Source organism: Erpetoichthys calabaricus, chromosome 11 (genome assembly GCF_900747795.2).
Source record: "Erpetoichthys calabaricus chromosome 11, fErpCal1.3, whole genome shotgun sequence".
Taxonomy (NCBI): domain Eukaryota; kingdom Metazoa; phylum Chordata; class Cladistia; order Polypteriformes; family Polypteridae; genus Erpetoichthys; species Erpetoichthys calabaricus.
In genome coordinates, this window is record NC_041404.2 from 85,464,220 (window position 1) to 85,484,418 (window position 20,199).

At 37.7% G+C, this 20,199-nt stretch overlaps 1 protein-coding gene across 1 annotated transcript in view; it reads right to left on the reverse strand.

Moving 5' to 3' along the window:
* b4galt3 (UDP-Gal:betaGlcNAc beta 1,4- galactosyltransferase, polypeptide 3) overlaps nucleotides 1–20,199 on the reverse strand; it is an 87,972-nt gene that overhangs the window by 23,939 nt on the left and 43,834 nt on the right. Inside the window, exons 4-6 of the mRNA XM_028813503.2 lie at nucleotides 16,890–17,125; nucleotides 14,150–14,340; nucleotides 13,633–13,755 (exon numbers count right to left, since the gene is read on the reverse strand). Coding sequence (XP_028669336.1) covers nucleotides 13,633–13,755; nucleotides 14,150–14,340; nucleotides 16,890–17,125 — 550 coding nt within the window. The remainder of the gene's footprint in view (nucleotides 1–13,632; nucleotides 13,756–14,149; nucleotides 14,341–16,889; nucleotides 17,126–20,199) is intronic.

Genomic DNA, 20,199 nt, shown 5'->3' on the forward strand with positions numbered 1-20,199 from the left:
GCCCAATCCGTGTTTTTGGCAGCGCCTCCTTAGGAGGTGGTAATATCCACCAGGTTTAGTAGTTCCTCAAACTTCTTCTTTAACCCCTTGATAACACCCCCACTTGGGTTTAACAGTTCCATATCTTTATTAAGAACTGTATATGTGACATCTCTTTTACAATATCTGGGTACTTGAATGATTTGACTGATCCTCTATGAAGTCACATGAAAATTGTTTCTCATTACTTCAAACTCCTCTCTCACACATGCATTTAGCTGCAGTTGCAGATGCTGTGCTTTTGGTTTGCCTGTACATCTTCTTTATATCCAGAGATGTGCCTTCTAATAGTCAATTAAATACCTTTTTCTTCAACTTGTCTGGTTTCATTATTACTGGTATGCAACAATGATTTTGTGTTTCCCTCATTACAGGAAGTAATAATTCTGTGGTCACAGCTCCAACCAGCAACTTCCACTAATGAGGTCTTAAACTTGGTCAGTTCAGACTATGTCCCCAAAAGTTCTCAAGATGGAGAAAAAGCTGGACCAGAGATCATCCAGGTCTATCTAGCAGACACTTAGTCTGTTTGTTGTAATGAGATCACCACCAAATGTTGAACAGTTATCTGTGTCACAAATACACCCTGTTTGCATGAGAGAACACATATGTAAGCTGTAACTAACCTTCCACATTCATGGTGTGTATTATATATTGTGACAGACGGCCTTGGCAATTACCTGGCCAGGACTCCAATGGAATGGAAGGACCAGGGGAGACAGCATTGCTGAGGCAATACCTCCCCTGGGACGCTAGATGGCAGCCCTCCTGGGTGGCTGTGGCAACACAGATTTCCATTCAATGGATTTCCACCACACCGGGGAGTGATTCCAGGTAATCCCGATTAACCACCTGGAGCACTCCCAGGTACTAAATAAAAATACCCAACTCACTCCATTCGGAGAGCCAGAGTTGGGAGGAGGTGGACCAGGCTTGCCGGTAGATGGAGTGGAGGATGAAGGAAAGGAAAAGGACTGTGCTATATATTGGTGCTTTGGACTATACTGTACTGTGGGGAGCGAAAGAAAAACGCTCCCGAGTGTAAATAAAATGTGTGTTGTGTGGCAAACTCTTGTCTCTGCCTGTCTGTGTTAGGTTAGGGTGACTGTATGTGCCCCAGTGGTCACAATACAGTATATAAACAAATAATGTCAATTCAATGCTTCCTCCTGATGTACTTGTTAAGTTTATTGATTCATTCATTGGCAGTATTATCTGTCCCGTGAGCCTGTATCCTTGTTTATTATGTTTCTCCTGCTGTATGCATCTAATATATTAAACATACACTGAACTTATTAATTTGTGCTGCTACCACCAGTCTTGTACTTTATGTGGAATTGTATTTGCAGTCATTTGGTTTTTAAGGTGCATTGTGACAATACTTGGAAACGATATATTGTATAGAGCAATAGACTAACAAACATTCATTTATATATGGGTTTGTGATGTTAGGGTCCATGAAAGGCACTATATAAACTAAGATCTGACTAAACCCCTTACTACAACATTTAAGCAAAAGGCAATTTATTTTGCTGCAATCATAACAGACACATATATTAAAATATACTGTAGCAGAGGCTCAAGCCTTGCAATGTAGAATGACTCTGCATTATCTTCCAAGTTCTTGGTATTTGTTTACACTGTTAACTCTGGTGCACAGTTCTGACTCACCATTGATTTGTGCTTAACTACAATGTGCATTTATTGAAATGTGAAAAAGTGATCTGCTACAGAAACGAGGAAACTTTTGGTTTTTTTTTTTGTAATTACTGAGCACTGCTTTCCCTTGCTTTGTCCATATGCTTTATTTCCACAGAACACATGGTATTGACCAAGAAAAGATAAAAATGCTGAACAGGAATGAGGAGTAAAAAATTAGTGACAATATCCAATTATCCATTTTCAACACTTACTTTATTTCAATTTAAGGAGACAGAAGGCAAGAGTCTGTGCAGGTAGTATTTGAGGCTGTACAAGAACCAATCAAGCTAGCAGTTCACATGCACATCTTTGGAATGTGAGAAAAAGACCAGAAAAACAGAGAGAGAGAATGCACAAATTCCACTGAAATTACTCAAGCTAAGATTTCAATCCAGTCTACTGGAGTTGAGAGGCATCAACGCAAACTATGGGGCTACAATGCCATCCTTGATGAATTAAATTGATTTAAAGTAAAGCTGTTTTATTTAATGACCTAACAAGTTTAATTCACAGACCTACTCATCAGAATTAAATAATCCTGTTCACTGGGAATAAATGACATTGCCACCACCTAGAAAAGAAATCCATGACACTGTTGTTACTTTTAAGGCCCATTTAAAATGCCACTATCCTATATTATCTTATAACCAGCAATAAATTTACTATAAATAAGAAAATCCAGACATCTTCAGCAAAAAATGTTATTTTAACAATGACATTTTAAGAGTTAACTGTACATCCATCCATCCATTTTCCAACCCGCTGAATCCGAACACAGGGTCACGGGGGTCTGCTGGAGCCAATCCCAGCCAACACAGGGCACAAGGCAGGGAACCAATCCTGGGCAGGGTGCCAACCCACCGCAGGACACACACAAACACACCCACACACCAAGCACACACTAGGGCCAATTTAGAATCGCCAATCCACCTAACCTACATGTCTTTGGACTGTGGGAGGAAACCGGAGCGCCCGGAGGAAACCCACGCAGACACGGGGAGAACATGCAAACTCCACGCAGGGAGGACCCGGGAAGCGAACCCGGGTCCCCAGGTCTCCCAACTGCGAGGCAGCAGCGCTACCCACTGCGCCACCGTGCCGCCCCATTAACTGTACATATTTTGTTTAATTTTTACATAAAATTATTGTAGGCAGGATGACAAATGTGACTAAAACTGTTAGGTTTTATTTTTTTTTAATCTAAATATAATGCTCAGTGAGAAAGTGGTGGGAAAACACTGGTCTGCTTCAATTGAATTTGTTTATAAATCACATTTTCTAATTGGACAGCAGATGTTTGGTGGTGGAGTTTTTTTTTTTTAGTTCCTTTTCACTCTCTCTCTTTCTATGAGTGACGGTCAATAAAAATGAATTATAATAACTGGGAGTACTCTGCAAATGATGAATGTTCAGAAACTGCCTAAAGACAAACACATTAAGACTTGTATTGCTGGGAAACAAACAAATATACATGAGCATTGGTTATTGAATACAATTCCTTTAAAATAATTGAAATCCAGAGATGAAGCATCTAACCATACATCCAGAGCATTATAAAAACTAAGGGGAATTCACAATAGGAAAGTATTTAGCTACTCTTCTATTACAATTTGCTATGTATAAGGTCTCTACAGGTTCCATCTATCTCACCTGAGACATCAGTGTTCCAGAAGGCTGAATGAAGATTTAGAAACAAATGCAGAAATAAAAACAAAGAAAGCAGAGGGAATGTCAAAATAAAAAGGAAACAATTGTTAAGAAGGAAACAGATGCCACAAATAAATTAATAATTTATGCAAGTATTATTCATTACAGGGCTTGAAAAGATAATAAGCTACCTTGTACAGTATGTGTTTTTGGTGAGCTACTTAAAGCACCTTGAAAATTTTGTTAGAAATCTAACTTTGTAAAGCATTTTTTATTCAAAGAATTATTTTCTAATTTCCTGAAGAATCATGTTACTGAGAAATACTTAACTAAATATTTTTGTACATATTTTATTAAAGTATGTATTTTAAGGAAATTTTATTTATTTTAGTAGTTTATGGTCTCACAACAATAAGCCTACAGAATTTCATTTCTCTCTATTATAAAAAGAAATCCTGTCCCCTGTCCTGATAGTCTACGATACGTGATTTTTTTCGGAAGATAATTTAAAGATCCGCTAGACGAAAGAGACCTGCAACAGTGCGTCTCACGGGAACATAGAACGAGAGTCTTGCAAGACACACCCTACTTACAAGCAATATCAAAAAAAAAACCAAATCAGTAGTGTAAAGGCAGTCACGCAGCACACACAGCTCCAGGGCTCAGTGCATATAAAGTGTATAAGGTCAATACGGTAGAAATGAAATGAATAGGGTAGAAATGAAACATCGACGATTAAACGAAGAAGAAAAAAAAGCGCTGAGAAAAGAGACTCAAATGCGTTGGACAGAAAAAAGAGCAAAAAAGAATAATCGAGGTGCAAATTCAGAAAATAAGGAAAGTAATCATCAGCCCGGAACAAGTGGAATTGAAAAAAAAAAAAGCACGTCCAATCCAGCTCTTAAATAAATGACAATAAGTAAAATGTCATAGGATGTTTACAAATGTTGGCGCTAAACACATGCAGAGCAGGTTAGAGATTATGAAACCAGGGAAATTAGAAAGGCACAAAAAAAAAAAAAAAGTTGGCGCTACACACATGTGGAGAAAGTTAAAGGATATGAAAGTAGGAAAATTAGAAAATATAAAAAAGTAAAGATCGCAGTAGCGCAAACAAACTGCCTCATTTAACTATGCACCAGTCTAACTTTGGTTTTGCACAATAATTACTACACTATTGCACCTTAACACTTAATTCTACTTAATTCACATAATTTTACTTATTTATTATGTTCTACTATACTGTTATCTTTCAATCTATGACTTTTTGTTAATCTAACTGATATTCTAACTTTGCACAGTTTTTGATAAGCGGATCAGGATGCATTTCACTGCATGTTGTCCTGTATAACTATGCATGTGACAAATAAAGAATCTTGAGAATTTCAAAAACGGAGTTTACCGCACATGCATTTATTGGTTACTTTGTTAATATATATATATATATATATACATTTATCTGTCTGCTTATTTTAAAACAAATTTACCCCAGGAGTCAAAAACGTTCTGTCTAGCCCTTGTACAAAAACCTAGACAAAAGCTGGGGTATCACCTTGGTAAACCCATGTACTTCTGGAACTGTGAGAGGAAAATAGCACGACTTTACAGACAGGAGTCCAATGCAGAACTCTACTTACTTTGTTACTTTGTAAAAAAAAAAAAAAAAAAAAAAAAAATTAAATGCTGATGATGTAGATTGTCTGTGCTGAAATTCCAAACAGAGAAACCTATCCTGAACTCATTAAAAAGATTCAGCATATTGGGACTCGCAAGATTACAAATATTGTTTTTACAAAAGTTCTGAAATAAAAGTGAAACTAATGAAATAGCAACAACTCCAAGAAAAAACAAACAATCTTAAAAGTGTGTATCCGGAAAACCAAATATGGGGGTTGGCGAGCGAAGCGAGCAGGGGGTGAAGCCCCCTAGTTGTTAATAAAAAATGAACAGTTAACACCTGTGGTCTATAGATTAATTATAAAAACACACTTAAATATAGGGTATAAGGCTTCTATGCATCTGACTAGGCAGGAGGTTAGTGTAAAAAGTGTTTTAAAAGGGATAAAAGAAAAAATAAATCTGAATCAGCCAATCAAGTTAAATGAAATTAGTTGTTCAGTATCAGCCTTAAAAAAAAAAAAACCTGATCCAAGTATCCCTAATTATTTTAAACAATATACAGTGCAATACATTCCTGTCAGACTTGTATGTCACCAATTCAGTGGCATTATACATACAGTAAAAAAAGACCTTTCAGCAATATTCATATTCTCAAAATGTGGATTTTCTTTTTAGAAAAGTAACAAATAAATAAATAGATTAAAAAAGTAGTTTACACATGCATTTCAGAGTCTAGTGAGTCTCTCTCTCTCTCTCTCTACACTATTTAGTTAAAAATCTGAAATTTGACAGGATCGTACATGTAAGGAAGTAGGAATCCACTAAGAAAGAACATTTTGATTAATCAATATTTTGGGGTAAATCCCCCCACAATAGAAAAAAATACAGTAAATACTCCAAAATTTCAAAAATACTATGATGGATTTCACTAATATTTGGTGATGTTATTAAAAATACAGAAAAAAGCCTACAACTTTTAATATTTGGCAATATTTAACAATATTATGCTAACTTGCACGCCCTGTGCTGTGCTGAGAGCATGCTTTATGCAAACGATAGACTGAGGAGAATTAATTGACAGCCACGCGATTAGCACCTTAGCCAATAGGATGGGCAGATGTCTGAAGACTGGGGGGGTCCTGGACAGGAAAAAAGAGACATGATCATGTTATGAAATAGAAAGGGAAAGTTCAACGAAGTTCATGAAAGATGCAAAGCCCCATTTGAAATGCTGAAAACTACAAGGGGTCCAACACCATCTCCCACTCCCACTCATTGATTGTGGCACTTAAAACATTAAGGGAGAACGTCCCCAACTGGTCTTCAATTGCGGTGCTTCAGAATTCAAGTGAAGCCCCCCAGCTCTTCAGTCAAGGCACTTAAAAACATCAGCACTGGTCTAAGATGGTGGTGCTTATATTTCTAATGTGGAAACCACAGTAACTGTGTGGCAACATTAAAAGCTATTACTCTGCGCTCCTCACTTTCACGTTAATAAATACATCAGTGTAACATATAGGGTACTGGCACTTACGTAAATTCACTTCAAGCACTGCTTTGAAAACACATTTGCATCTGCAGACTTTAAAGGGAGACTACATAAAACACGAAATGAATTATTGTACTTGAATGAACAATATAAACAAATTAAAACTGTATACATCTAATAATGACAATAATATATACTCAAAAGTCACATTATTCCTACTGATTACCAGTCTCGATTCAAAAGAATACACCTGTAAAATTGTGTTTTACAATGACCATCAACAAAGTCACTAGGAAAAGCAGAAAAGAGCAGGAACTGATCCAGTGTAATTGATCCATTTGCCTTTGAGTAATGTTTTGATGCCTTTATCAAAACTGACCTTCAACATTTGCGACATAAAGAAATACTTTTCTTTGTTTTTCCAATTGGAGCACAGGCAGGTGAAGTGACTTGCTCATGGGCATGCAGTGTCACTAGTAGAATCTGAACCCACAACCTTAGGGTTTGAAGTCTTAGGTCCTGATATTTAAGCAGTACACCACATAATTTTAGACATTGGTTAAAAAAAAAAAAAAAAAAACTACAAAAAGCACTTAGCTAGTTACATAGTACTTCTGAAACACCAATGGCACTATTTGTCTACTGACACCTATTGTCTTACAAAATTTTCCAGGTGAAGCCAGGTAATAAAGCCAGGTAACACAGCTAGTATGTCATAAAATTAAAAACAAATATTGCCAATAGCTTTATGAACAGATAAATGATTGAAATGTTTGAATTTTGGCCAGTATTATCAAAAGACTGATTCTTTATATGAGTTGGCTGGTATAATAATGAATGCCAGAAATGTGTGCAATGGTGAAGTGTGTCAAAGTCTGCTACATATGCAGCCCAGCTAAAGATGAAACCGCAGAGGTACATTGTGAGAAATAATTTAAACTAATAACATCCCAGTGACATATGATGCATTCACAAACAAAACATAATCAAAATAAGCTAGGAAATCTAAGTCAAGACAAACAAGTCCATACCTATTACAAAAAGGTGCACTACAAATCGACAACCTAAGCAACACAATCACAATATTTTAGCTAGGTAATCACAGCTACACTAACTAAAATAGGGAGTGGTCTCCCCTAGACTTTCTCATATACTCAGATATAGATATAGATATAGATAGATAGATAGATAGATAGATACTTTATTAATCCCAGGGGGAAATTCACATATTCCAGCAGCAAAAATATTAAAGAGTAATAAAAAATGCAGATAAAAAAAACAGACAATAACTTGAATAATGTTCAACGTTTACCCCCTCTGGTGGAATTGAAGAGTCGCATAGTTTGGGGGAGGAATGATCTTCTCAGTCTGTCAGTGGAGCAGGACAGTGACAGCAGTCTGTCACTGAAACTGCTCCTCTGTCTGGAGATGACACTGTTTAATGGATGTAGTGGATTCTCCATATTTGAAGAGTAAACCACAACACAATGATTATATTTTTATATTATGTAAATTAAAGAACCATCAACAACAAAGAAAAAAATCAATTAATATATTGAACAATTGTTATAAAAGTAAAGTTGAATAAATCGGACACTGCAGCGGCATGATAAAAGGTAAAGGTACATTTCTGGTTAATGGAAATAGCCCAAAAGTTGATAGAAATCTGTGTTTTGTACCTAATACTTGTATGAAAAATTTGGTTGACCTAAGAGAAAGTGTACTCAAGTAATCGTGTTTACATACACACACGCATGCACACACACACAGACATAATTCCAAAAATGGTATTTTCGGACTCATCACAATCTCGAAATGGAATTTTTGGAGGATTACAAAACTTCCCCTATACTTCATATACAAGAAAGTCAGGGAGGGCTAAAACGTTGAGAAAGTCTCGACATTGAATCTTTGGACGATTACAATACTTTCCCTATACTTCGTATATGAGAAAGTAAAAACACTGCAGTAAAAAAAGTTAGCCTACCCATTTGTCAATAAAACTATGGTTCTCTTGATATACATTTCTATGAAGGGCAGAAAGCAGAAATCCATGGTCCTTATCTGCAGGTACTTAAACCAAAAGGTATAGTGTTTTATGTTATGTGCATTTACTATGGACCTTATTCTGGCTCTGATTAACAAAAGCAGTTGGCTTAAAATAAGTTGTCTTCCTGAAAGTGATACTTTAGGAATCAGTAAAAGCAAACCAGGACCAGTTTGACAATAGTAAAATCATCAGGTGCTCTCAAACATTGACCACTACAAATCCTAAAGTAATGCAAACTCTGTTCTTGCCCTTTGTGTAAAGAGCAAAATCGAGCAGTTGTTCATGCTTATGAATCCGAGGCCTGTTGTAAATGAGTAACATCACTTATGCCTTCACTTTTAACTTCACCCTCTAAGGCAAAATACTCTTTCAGGCTATCCTGTGAACTCCAATCTCAACACAAAAGTAACAGAGAACCTTTTATACAACCGATGACTTTGAAATCACCCCAACCCCAGATTGTGACACAAACTTAAGTCCTGGCCTCTGTATGGGGAACAAAATACCAGTATTTTGTCAGATGAACCAAAGGAGACCATGTGTCACCTAACTAAGTATAATCTAATCCAGGGGTCCTTAACCACTGTCCTGGAAGGCTGCAGTGGCTACAGGTTTTTGCTCTAACCCAATTGCTTAATAAGAAGCACTTATTGCTCAAGTAACACTTCAGCTTCATTTTAGTTGTCTCGCTCGTTAAGAACCTTTATTGCAGTCTTCAACAGCTGTATTCTTGGTTTTTAATTGTTCCTAATTAGCAATAACATGCAAATGACAAAACAGACCAGTATTTCTCCATTTAGCTTGTTACCATTTACACTTTTGTTTATTTATCATGCAGTATTATGTTTAATTAAATACTTGGAAGGAAAGTGAAGGACTGAGAATTACTCATCCATTTTAGCCTTCAGATTATTTGGATGATATTCTTAGAAAGGGGAAGAAAATCTAGGATATGAGAATTACCTGACACAGCAGAGTTAAAGCACTAACAAGCCATGACATTAAATTATTGAGAAGAATTGCTTTCTAATTAAGCAACTGGATTAGAACAAAACCTTCAGCCACTGCGGCCATCCAGGACTATGATTAAGGACCCCTGATCTAATGTAACTATCTAAACTTAATACTGCTGCTGCCTTTAGCCAGGTACTTTAATGAGACTTAAATGTAGAAAAACAAGGCAATTCAGATAGAAACATCCACCCCAATATGAAAATTGCACAACAAACAAAGAAACAAATTAAAACTAGGGGGGTATTTTCCATACGTTGCTTAAATCATCCGAGATCAGATGTCTGATCTTGGATGAGTTAATGCCAGTGAAACTCATCAGGGATAAGTCGGTTTTTCAAACAGACCTAACCCCTGCAGAAGAGTTGGCTCTCCAGCAAAATGCCCATCGCCTTGTTTCTGAGGGCATTCCAGGGGGAAGCTCCTCCTCAGAATCAGTGGCAGGATGCAGTGGTCACTTCATTTCAGGTAAACGATGGTCATTGCATAATTTTTGTCCTCAATGTGTGCCATATGTATGTTCCATATAGCCCTCTTTTTTTGTTGGGGTCAGTTGCAGGGAATGTCATATCCCTAGAACCTGTGTCTGACCAACGAGATATTGACGAAGGTCAAATATTTGATGAAGACACTGTCTGATTATTCATAAGGAGGAGAGGTACATTTTGCAAATCAAACTCCACTCTGATCAGTCCCATGTGCCCCAATCACATTTGGAAATCCTGGGTAATGAGAATGTTAGGCTGATTTTGAGATTCTTTATGGAACTATGGGTGTTTTTTACCTGTGTTTTACCTACCTGCAATGGCATGAAACGCCTCTTTTATTGTCTGCACATGCAGGTGTCCAGGAAACACTATGAAAACCCGAAGGAAATATTTCAGAGCCAAACAGACTTTACGAATTGCCTGGCAAACTGTACTTTTAGATAGATTTTCCGCATCACCTACAGTATATAAAAAAAAAAAAGTGCCGCTTGCAAAAAACCTCAAAGCAACGCATACTGTCTGTTTGACTTCGAATATAAGGTCCTAATAAATTTGAGGTACAATATTCCCCCCTCGGCTAAACCGGTATCTTGCGAAAAGAATTTCCTCCAGGAGCAATAAAGGATCTTGCCGATCACGCAAAACCCTCTCTATATGAAATTCTCTTCTTATAATTTGCGCACAGATATCAATTGGTCACCCATTCATGAATGGTGAAGCCATGACTGAATGAATTCCATGCACGGACACTGATTAAGTGTGTGAGCTAATCCTTGTTTACAAACAAACAAACTTGCTCCGAGCAGGTTTGAGGATTTGGATGTGCTGCTAGGACAACACATCCAGCAAGAGTTTCGAAAAACCGACAGATCCAGGATCAGGCCAAATCGTCAACAATTACATCCGGCTAAACGAGTAATCCACGTACGAAAAATACCCCCCAGGACTGTAGAAATGACCTGTTCACAGACAAAAAAAGAATCAGTTTTGATTGTTAATGACAAGCGTTCAAAACCCCAGTATAAAACTAAAAAGGGCAAGACAGTGCAACAAAGGGGCAAGGCACATCAAGCCTTGTATTTAGGAAATAATACACAAGTTAAAAGTTGAAGTTAAAAGAAGAAATGTACAGTTAACTGTTTGCAGTGTGAACAGTGGAATGTCAATGTGTTTGTGTAAATTAATTTTGCGAGAAGATGGATTGCCTAGACACATCCACATGGATATTAAAACAGTAACAACAGGAAAGAGATCCTACAACTGAAAGTAGTCTACTAGTAATGCAATGACGGAGAGGTTAATGCTGGTTACAGCCTAAATCATAAAACAAGATGCCTTTTTTCATGTCTGTATTGGTGACCAACAACAAGGTTACATTGACTAGAAACAATAAATGTTCAGAAAGATTTAAAAGTAGGTCTTAAGATAACAGTTTTTTGTTTTTTCATTTTTTAAAAATTCTTACACTTTTCATTCAATGCACTAACAGAAGTCATAAATTGGTTATGCAGGCAGCATGACACAATTTACATCTGCACACTGGCATCAGTTAACCACATTAAATACATCCGGCTCTACATTTCCTTCTTCTTTACCTACTCTTCACATCAGTGCAGAACAGGGCATACTTAGACATTTTACTCAAAGAGTGATGATTACGAGCAAGACATGCATACAGTATACTGTTGCAATTGCTATTTTCATATTTAACATCAAAAAACAAACACACATACACAGACACAATCCATATTACTAACCGAGAATGGTAAACCGGATGGCATGGACGCAGGTTTACTAACTAAACCGGATGGCATGGATGCAGGTACACGGCGATGGGACCATGAGACGTACTGTGCAGGCGCGTACAGCGCACGTCTCATAAACCGCAATCTAAGTCGTATCCACCGCGAACGAAGGACTCACGGCCCAAAAACGAAACAGCTCAACGGACGTGAATGAGAAATGAAGCAACAAGGCGCCCATAGCTAACTACTACCAATACAGCCACGCCAAAAAGAGGATTCTGCACTGCAGCCCGGATTCAAACGGAAGAGGCTACGGCGGCCCCACAGGTCCACAAAGATGGTACGCAAGGCGCAGGCGTCACCGCCATATTGTGAGTGGCACTACTGCGGAGTGAAGTGAGGAGTAATGTGCTGCTTGGGATTGTACAAACCGCTGAACGCTTTACACCGAATTCAAACACAATACAGCTCAACGATACAAACACAAGCTCACCTGGATAAGATCAATGAACTCAGGCGCCTACAACGCGCGTCTGGAACTGCGGAAGCACAGCAGACACGGGTTCAAAACGAACGAGCTCAACTGATGGATATACAAACACGAGCCTGGCTGGAAAAAATCAATGTACGCAGGCGCCTACAACCCACGTCTGAAATGCCGCAAGCAAAGCGGGCACGGCTCCAAGACGAACGAGCTCATCATATAAGAGCTCACCTATCAAAAAACACTCAGTCATGTGGTACACACAGATCATGTGCTCTCAGCACATATAAAGCGTATAAGGACAATACAGAGAATAGAGACCCAAAGGCGTTACAGAGAAAAAAAGGCAGATAAGATATTATGAAAGCATTGGAATTCGAAAGGCTCCAACAAACGATGGCGTGATACACATGCAGAGAAAGGTACAGAATATGAAAGCAGTTAAATCCACAAGTATTGTAGTGTCCCAGCCAGGTTGAGGGCTTTTTGGTTTTAAGTGACTGTTAGGTCCGATTGAGGGAGGACGGAGTTCAGCACGGAAGACTGATAGCGGGGTATTGATTGATGCGGTAAGGGGGGGGCGTTGGAGAGGGTGCTAGAAAGTTGTGTTTGGAATTAGAAAGTCTGCGATTGTTCAAGTAAAACTTTTGTGACATTTTATCATATCAGTCGCTACAGTATCAAAGAACACATAGAAAAGATCGCATTACCGCAAACAAAAGGTGATTAATTATCAGAGACAGGGGTAATTGAAAAAATAGCAGGACAAATCGAGGTCCGAAATAAAAGGCAAAGAGTAAACAACAAAGTCTTTTCGCATTTGCATCATTCAAAGCACAAAACGTGGATTTACACAATAATGGACCATACGCTATGAGAATCTGTAGTCCCGGAACAATTAAAAACAACAACAAGTTAATTTTCAAAGAATACACAATTCGGTCAGGTGTATATTGATGATCATGGAGAAGTGATGCAAATTTTACCCAACGCCGGGGGTAGGCGAGCGAAGCGAGCAGGGGGCAGAGCCCCCTTGTTGCTATATAAAGTAGTAAAAAGTAGGTCCTTTGAGTAATTGCCCCAGCAAGAAAAATTTAAAGTCAAAAGGAGAAGTAAATAATCTTTAGCAAAAGTACTTCCACCTTCACATTGATAGGTAACAATTTTACCATTAACTATAATATATGGTTATTAGCTTTACCAAATAATTTTTTTTGAGTTTAACAACAAGGCAAAAGAAAGAAAAGGATGCATAGTTTATATTATAATGATAGTTAAAAACTGCAATCTTTATATAGTATTTTTTAAGCTTGTCCAGACAGGTAAACACATTGCTAAACTATAAAAAGCTCACTTACCTGGCAGAAATGTCATCATCTTCTCCTCCCCAGCCCCAGTATTCATTTGGAAAGCCATTCATCTTCAGGTACTGGTCAGGAGTAAGGGCAGAAACTCCACCAAAATACTGAGAGTACGGGAGCCTGACGAAGGTAAAATGGACAAATTGATTCTCCTGATACATCAGACCAGCACTGATTAAATCGGGTGTACTCTATAGATACATATTTCATTTACCATTGAATTCTCCCACAACCGGAAAACATTTCCCAAAGGAAACATGTAGTGTCTCTTGCAAAGTTTCTGTATCACACTCATAATTAAAAGCAAATACTTCAAGATAATAAAAGACAGGGCAAAAATCTGTTAAGTTTTATAATGTGAAGTGATATGGCATGACATCATGATAGTGCCTTGTGATCCTCATGCAAGGTCTTTTGACAATAGCTGCTGATTTAAGATTTAAAACTATGTTACATTTTTATTAAAAACCATTAACAAATGCAGTTCTGGTATTGTGACCAACAACATACATACCGGTATCCAAATTTGTCCATAGCCACAGAAACATGCTTAGGAGAGGTAGGGTCACACATATATAGATTTTTGTCATTTTCAGGAAGCAAGTCTACATCATGAAGAAACAGACAATCCCAGTCATCATCACGCAGAGCTTCACGTACTCCAACATTAAGTAACTTGGCACGGTTGAATGTAGAATTTCCAGCCTGAAATATATATAAAAAAAAAAAAATATATCAGATTTTGTTGTAATAATCCTAAAACAGTTATTAATTGTGTTGTTCTTTTCCACTGCCACAATAAGGAGTTATTTCTGCTTAATTATAGCTAGAACTGAATTAGTCTAAACAAATTTTTCAAAAATTGATATGCTACTACTTTTGTGACTGTTATTTGTTTATTTGTGTGTCTGTACTTGTGCTGTTATTTTGAGAGTCAGATGGGGTGTGGGGATGTTAGAGCGCATGAGCTTATTCAGGGCAGCAGGAACTTTTTTTTGTTGATCTTTTTTTTCTTTCAGTACATGTAGCTTCCCTGTTTATTTATACATCTCTGCCTGTCTGTCTCTCTATTACACAGTGCTCTGTCTGTCTGTGTGTGTGTTATGGATCTTAAAAATAAGTTATAAGGACACTTGTTCATGTTAACTGCAGTCTCAGTTGTTAAAAAAATATTTTAAAAGGAGCATCCCACATGAAAATATAACGATCTCATTAACTGACAGTGCATACCAATTTATAAATTTTATGTCTGTTAGAGGTAAAAAAAGCAAAAAAAAAAAAAAGCAACACTTTATCCTCAGCGGGGAATCGAGCTCAGGTCTGTGAGGCATGGCAAAGTTGCTGCGCTCTAAGAAGCAAATCTTAGCGCGCTATGCCACAGAAACTGTTGTATCATCCTTGAAGCTTTTGTGAAAGTGTTTATTTGATCTTTGGAACTCAGGCTTTACACATTCTATAGTTTATGCCTACTACATTTTGTAACATTTATTACTAAAATATGAAAAAGTTTCTGTTTTAACAATGTGTTTACACAGATTACTGTAGAAACGGAACACACATGAAATGCGTGGGTTCCAAAATACGATCTATTATTTCCACTCTAAAACTCCACTTCACTCCCAGATAATCAATCAAGGCATGAGCTGGGAAAAGTTTGCACACGTTCCAAGTCGGTGGGGGGATGGAATAGCCGGCTGCTGGCAGCTTGTCTTTTATCAGCACATTTAGAGGACAAAGGATGCTGGCGGAGAGGTGTGAACTGATTTAAGAAGCGATTTAAGGTGGGCCGGATCTACGAGTTTTTTCGTAGGCTCTGGTAATTCTAGTGTTAATGATCTACAAATGTATGGGATCTGAATCCTTCTATATTTCTTTGTCCAGCATCTTGGAATATGCTTGTTTAATGAATTTCTTATATGGCAACCAAAAACCTTCTTTCTAAATGAGTATAGTTCAATGTAATCCAGCACATATACCCAAGTGCAGAAATACTGTGTTTACAAAATGTTTCTGAATGACAAAAAGCCCCAGTATTACCCTAGTATCTATAATTTAGTGGTATGTCTTTGGACTGTGGGAGGAAACCGGAGCTACGGAGGAAACCCACGCAGACAAGGGGAGAACATCAGCGAGCATCAGTGTGCTGCAATGGACTTGTTTCCGCTTTTGTGTGATGCATCCTGCAAAGCATTCATGTTAATATTTATTTATAGTATGCTGGCAAGGTTGAGAACAATCTTGAAATATAAATATGTCACCAAAGCAGTAATACAAATTTACAGTTTCTCACCAACATGTACACAAGTATTTAAGCATTTAAGAAAAAGCCAAACAACCATTCTGTTTTACAACATTTACAATTTTCAGTTAGTACCCATTCATCACACTCTAGGCGTCTCACTATTCCTCTGAACCTGCATAAGTTAACTTTACAAAAATAAATCTCTTTATTACTAGATACTTTTACGAAACTTTTTTTCATCAAATTCAGCTCTAACAAATACAATCTATAACAGCAACTACTTTGACTAAGGATGAATTCACTACAATTTACTAATGCCTTATAAAAGGAAGCTTTCCATTTTACACGCTGTGCTGTTGGAAAAGACTAGATCCCTGTGACCATAAACTGTATAAGAAGTCAGAAAATTATTGGATTAGCACCCACATTGGGCAGAAATTTTCTATTTTCTAGAGAAAAAAAAAAGTTTGTAAAACCACTGTCTTAAAGAACATTGCAAAACTATTCCATTGTTCTTTGGATAGTGATGAGAACATACATTGTAATTTATCTATTTGGATAACATCCACCCATTTTCCAACCCGCTGAATCCGAACACAGGGTCATGGGGGTCTGCTGGAGCCAATTCCAGCCAACACAGGGCACAAGGCAGGAACCAATCCTGGGCAGGATGCCAACCCACCGCAAGACACACACACAAACACACCCACACACCAAGTACACACTAGGGCCAATTTAGAATCGCCAATCCACCTAACCTGCATATCTTTGGACTGTGGGAGGAAACCGGAGCTACGGAGGAAACCCACGCAGACAAGGGGAGAACATTTGGATGACATATGTACTTTTATTATGCATCAGACTTTGACAAATCTACTTTAACAGCAGTGTCAATTATTGATTGTTGTAAAAATAATGCTCTCTAATGTCATTCACTTAATAGGGCAGGCTGAAATCAAGTGAAGTACATTAACAGACTTGCAAAATAAAAACCCCAAATAACAGCACTAACCTGGTGGATAATATAGATGCCATAGTGCAATTGCTGCCGCTGGAGAAAGGGATGCAAATGGTAGAGGAGAATGTTCAGGTGTGCCTGTCTGTTTCGGTAAGGAATGATGACAGCTGTGTGGTGACGTGGCTCACAGTCTGGTGGATGGTACCGACCTCCCAGAGCAACTAAGGGGTTCTTCTGCTGAATATGAGAGACTGAATGAGCAGAAGAGATCAGAACTGTGACTGGACCCACTGCAAAGAAGAAACACAGAGATAAAAATATGTGCAATTACACAAGATGAAAAACAGCTTTACTAGAAGTCCTGAATAAAGTTTAAATTTTAACTGCTATTAGGTCAAGATCTACTTAAGGATGTTACAGTGAATTTATAAAATATTCAGAACCCTCAACTTCTTTCACATTGTGTTATGTTGCATTGTTCATCATTTAAATTAACTTTCCTCCACATCAAGCAACATTCAATACCCCAGAACAGGAAAGTGAACCAAGAATTGTAGAGATTTTTGCAAATTTATTAATAATTAACAACTGTAACTATATACTAACTGGAATAAACATCATATTGTCAAAAGTATTCAAGACCCTTCACTCAGTACTTAGTTGAAGCATCTCTGGCAGCGAATATGGCCTGGAGTCTTCTTGGGTATGATGTGACAAGCTTTGCACACTTAGATTTGGGGTTTTTCTGCCATTCTTTCTCCAGATAAAGATCTGTCAGGTTACATGAAGACTGTCACTGAAGAGGTATTTTCAGGTCTCACCAGAGTTGTTCAAACGAGTTCAAGTTCAGACTGTGGCTGGGCAACTCAAGGGCATTGTGTTTGCCTTTGCTTTAAGCTTAAGGTCATTGTAATGTGGAAAGGTAAAGGTTTGACCCAGTAGGAGTTCCAAAGTGCTCCACAGAAGATTTTCATTAAGGATATCTCCGTACTTTGCTCAATATAGCTTTCCATCAACCCTGTCTAATCTCCCAGCCCAACAGCATGATGCTGCAACCACCGTGTTTCACCATTGAAATGGAATTGTACATGCTCATTGTTTTTTTTATCCCCCCTATGGATTGCATGGTTATATAGTAGCTTTGCTATGTTATCTAGCATAATATGCATTGCTGTTTACAATGATAAAGATGGTGTTGAATAGGTAATGAGCAGTGCTTGGTTTCCTCCAGACTGGATGCTAATTTTGCTTTCATCAGACTTCAGAATGTTGTTTCCCCACAGACAGTCCTTTAGGTGCCTTTTTGCAAACTCCAAATGAGCTTCCATGTGTCTTTTACTGAGAGGCATCTGTATGGCCACTTTGTCATAAAGCTCTTTTATCAGTGGAGTGCTACAGTGAAGGTTGTCCTTCTGCAAGTTTCTCTCACCTACACACAGGTTCTTGGCAGCACACCAGAGAATACCATCACCTCTCATCTCCTGGTCAACTCTTTTACCATGATTGTTCAGTTTGGCCAGTTCTAGGAAAAATTGTGGTTGTTCCAAACATCTTTCACTTAAGAATTATAAAGACATTACTCTTGTGAACCTTTAATGCTGAAGGAATTTTTGTTGCTTTCACCAAATCTGGGCCTCAACACAATCCTCTATGTAAGCTCTGCAGGCAATTCCTTATACACACACTGACCAGCAGGACTTTACATAGGTGTGCACCTTACCTAATCATGTCCAATCAACTGAATTGACTACAAGTTGACTCCAAACAAAGTGTAGAAACGTCTCAGTGATAATCAATAGAATGGGTTGCACCTGGGCCAAATGTTCAGTGTTATAGCAAAGGGTCTGAATACATGCGTCAATGTAATTATTTCAGTTTTACATTTTTCACAAATTTGCAAAAATTTCTAAAATCCTGTTTTTGCTTTGCCATTCTGGACTATTAAGTGTTGCTTCATGTGGGGAAAAATTTAATTATTTTTAAGGCTTCAGCATAATAAGATGTGAAATACCGAACAGGTCTGAATACTTTCTGAATCCACAGTTTAAATCTAGCCCAGATTGTTTCCAGATTGTATTCAAATTCTAAATATCTATTGAAATGCACATTTTTTTTCAATTTACATTGATTCCATTTTGGTTGAAAAGAATTTTCTCATACAGAAAATGTGGAATAACACATTTTCTGAAAGAAAAAAAAAAAAAAACACTTTATTGGCCTCAGTAAATATTTACTACAGCTCTATTTTAATATGACAGAATGAACCGTGGTGCAAGTTGCTTGTGTAGGCTTTTAGGAGAAAATATAAATTTTTGTGAGGGTATGCACAAAATTTGAGTCAGATATATAATGCCATAGTTTTTTTTGGTTGGTTTAGATCAGGGTTCTCAAACTCCGGTCCTGGAGGGCTACAGTGGCTGCAGGTTTTCATTCTAACCCTTTCCTTAATTAGTGACCGGTTTTTGATGCTTAACATCTTTTGAATTAATTTTAATTGACTTGCTCTTGAAGACTCAGACTCTCAATGTTTTTTTTTTCCTTAATTAGCAGCCAAACAATAGTGAGATACAAAATGAGACAAAACATGAGCAGCAAACTGTGTCCATTATGCAATATCTGAAAATAAAGAATGATGAATGTCTCATGAATGCTGATCTGCTCATTTCCCCAAAACATTTTAACAGTGCTCTTAGAAAAGAGAAAATCAACAATTTCAGAAATATCTGCTATTGCACAATGAGAGCAGCTGCAAGCCATGGAATTAAAGGCGAGTTTAATTAACAAGAAGACTCGGCACCTATTTAATAATTGTTTGCGTTTATATAGCGCTTTTCTCACTACTCAAAGGGCTCAGCATTTGCCGGTTAAAGGCCTTGCTCAAGGGCCCAACAGAGCAGAGTCCCTATTGGCATTTACGGGATTCGAACCGTCAACCTTCCAATTGCAAGTGCAGATCCCTAGCCTCAGAGCCACCACTCCGCCATAATTAAGCAACTGCTTCGAGTGAAATTGGTTGGAGTTTCAGGCCCTGACTTTGTGGGTCTTCTGTTAGTGCACTCACTTCACATTTAATTTCTGTTTAGGTGCCATTTAAGAAAATAAATGAAGCAATTCAGGGGAACAAATCTTAAAAAACAAGTCAATTAAAATTAATTCAAAAGAAGTTAAATAGCAGCAAAAACTGGTCACTAGTTAAGAAAAGGGTTAGAATGAAAACCTGCAGCCATTGTGGCCCTCCAGGACCGGAGTTTGAGAACCCTGGTTTAGATCATATCACATGAGAAAGAAAAAAACATTATAAGTATTTAATTATACCAAGGACTGTATTTTGTATTAATCATGCGGCAGAGAGCTATATGATTTA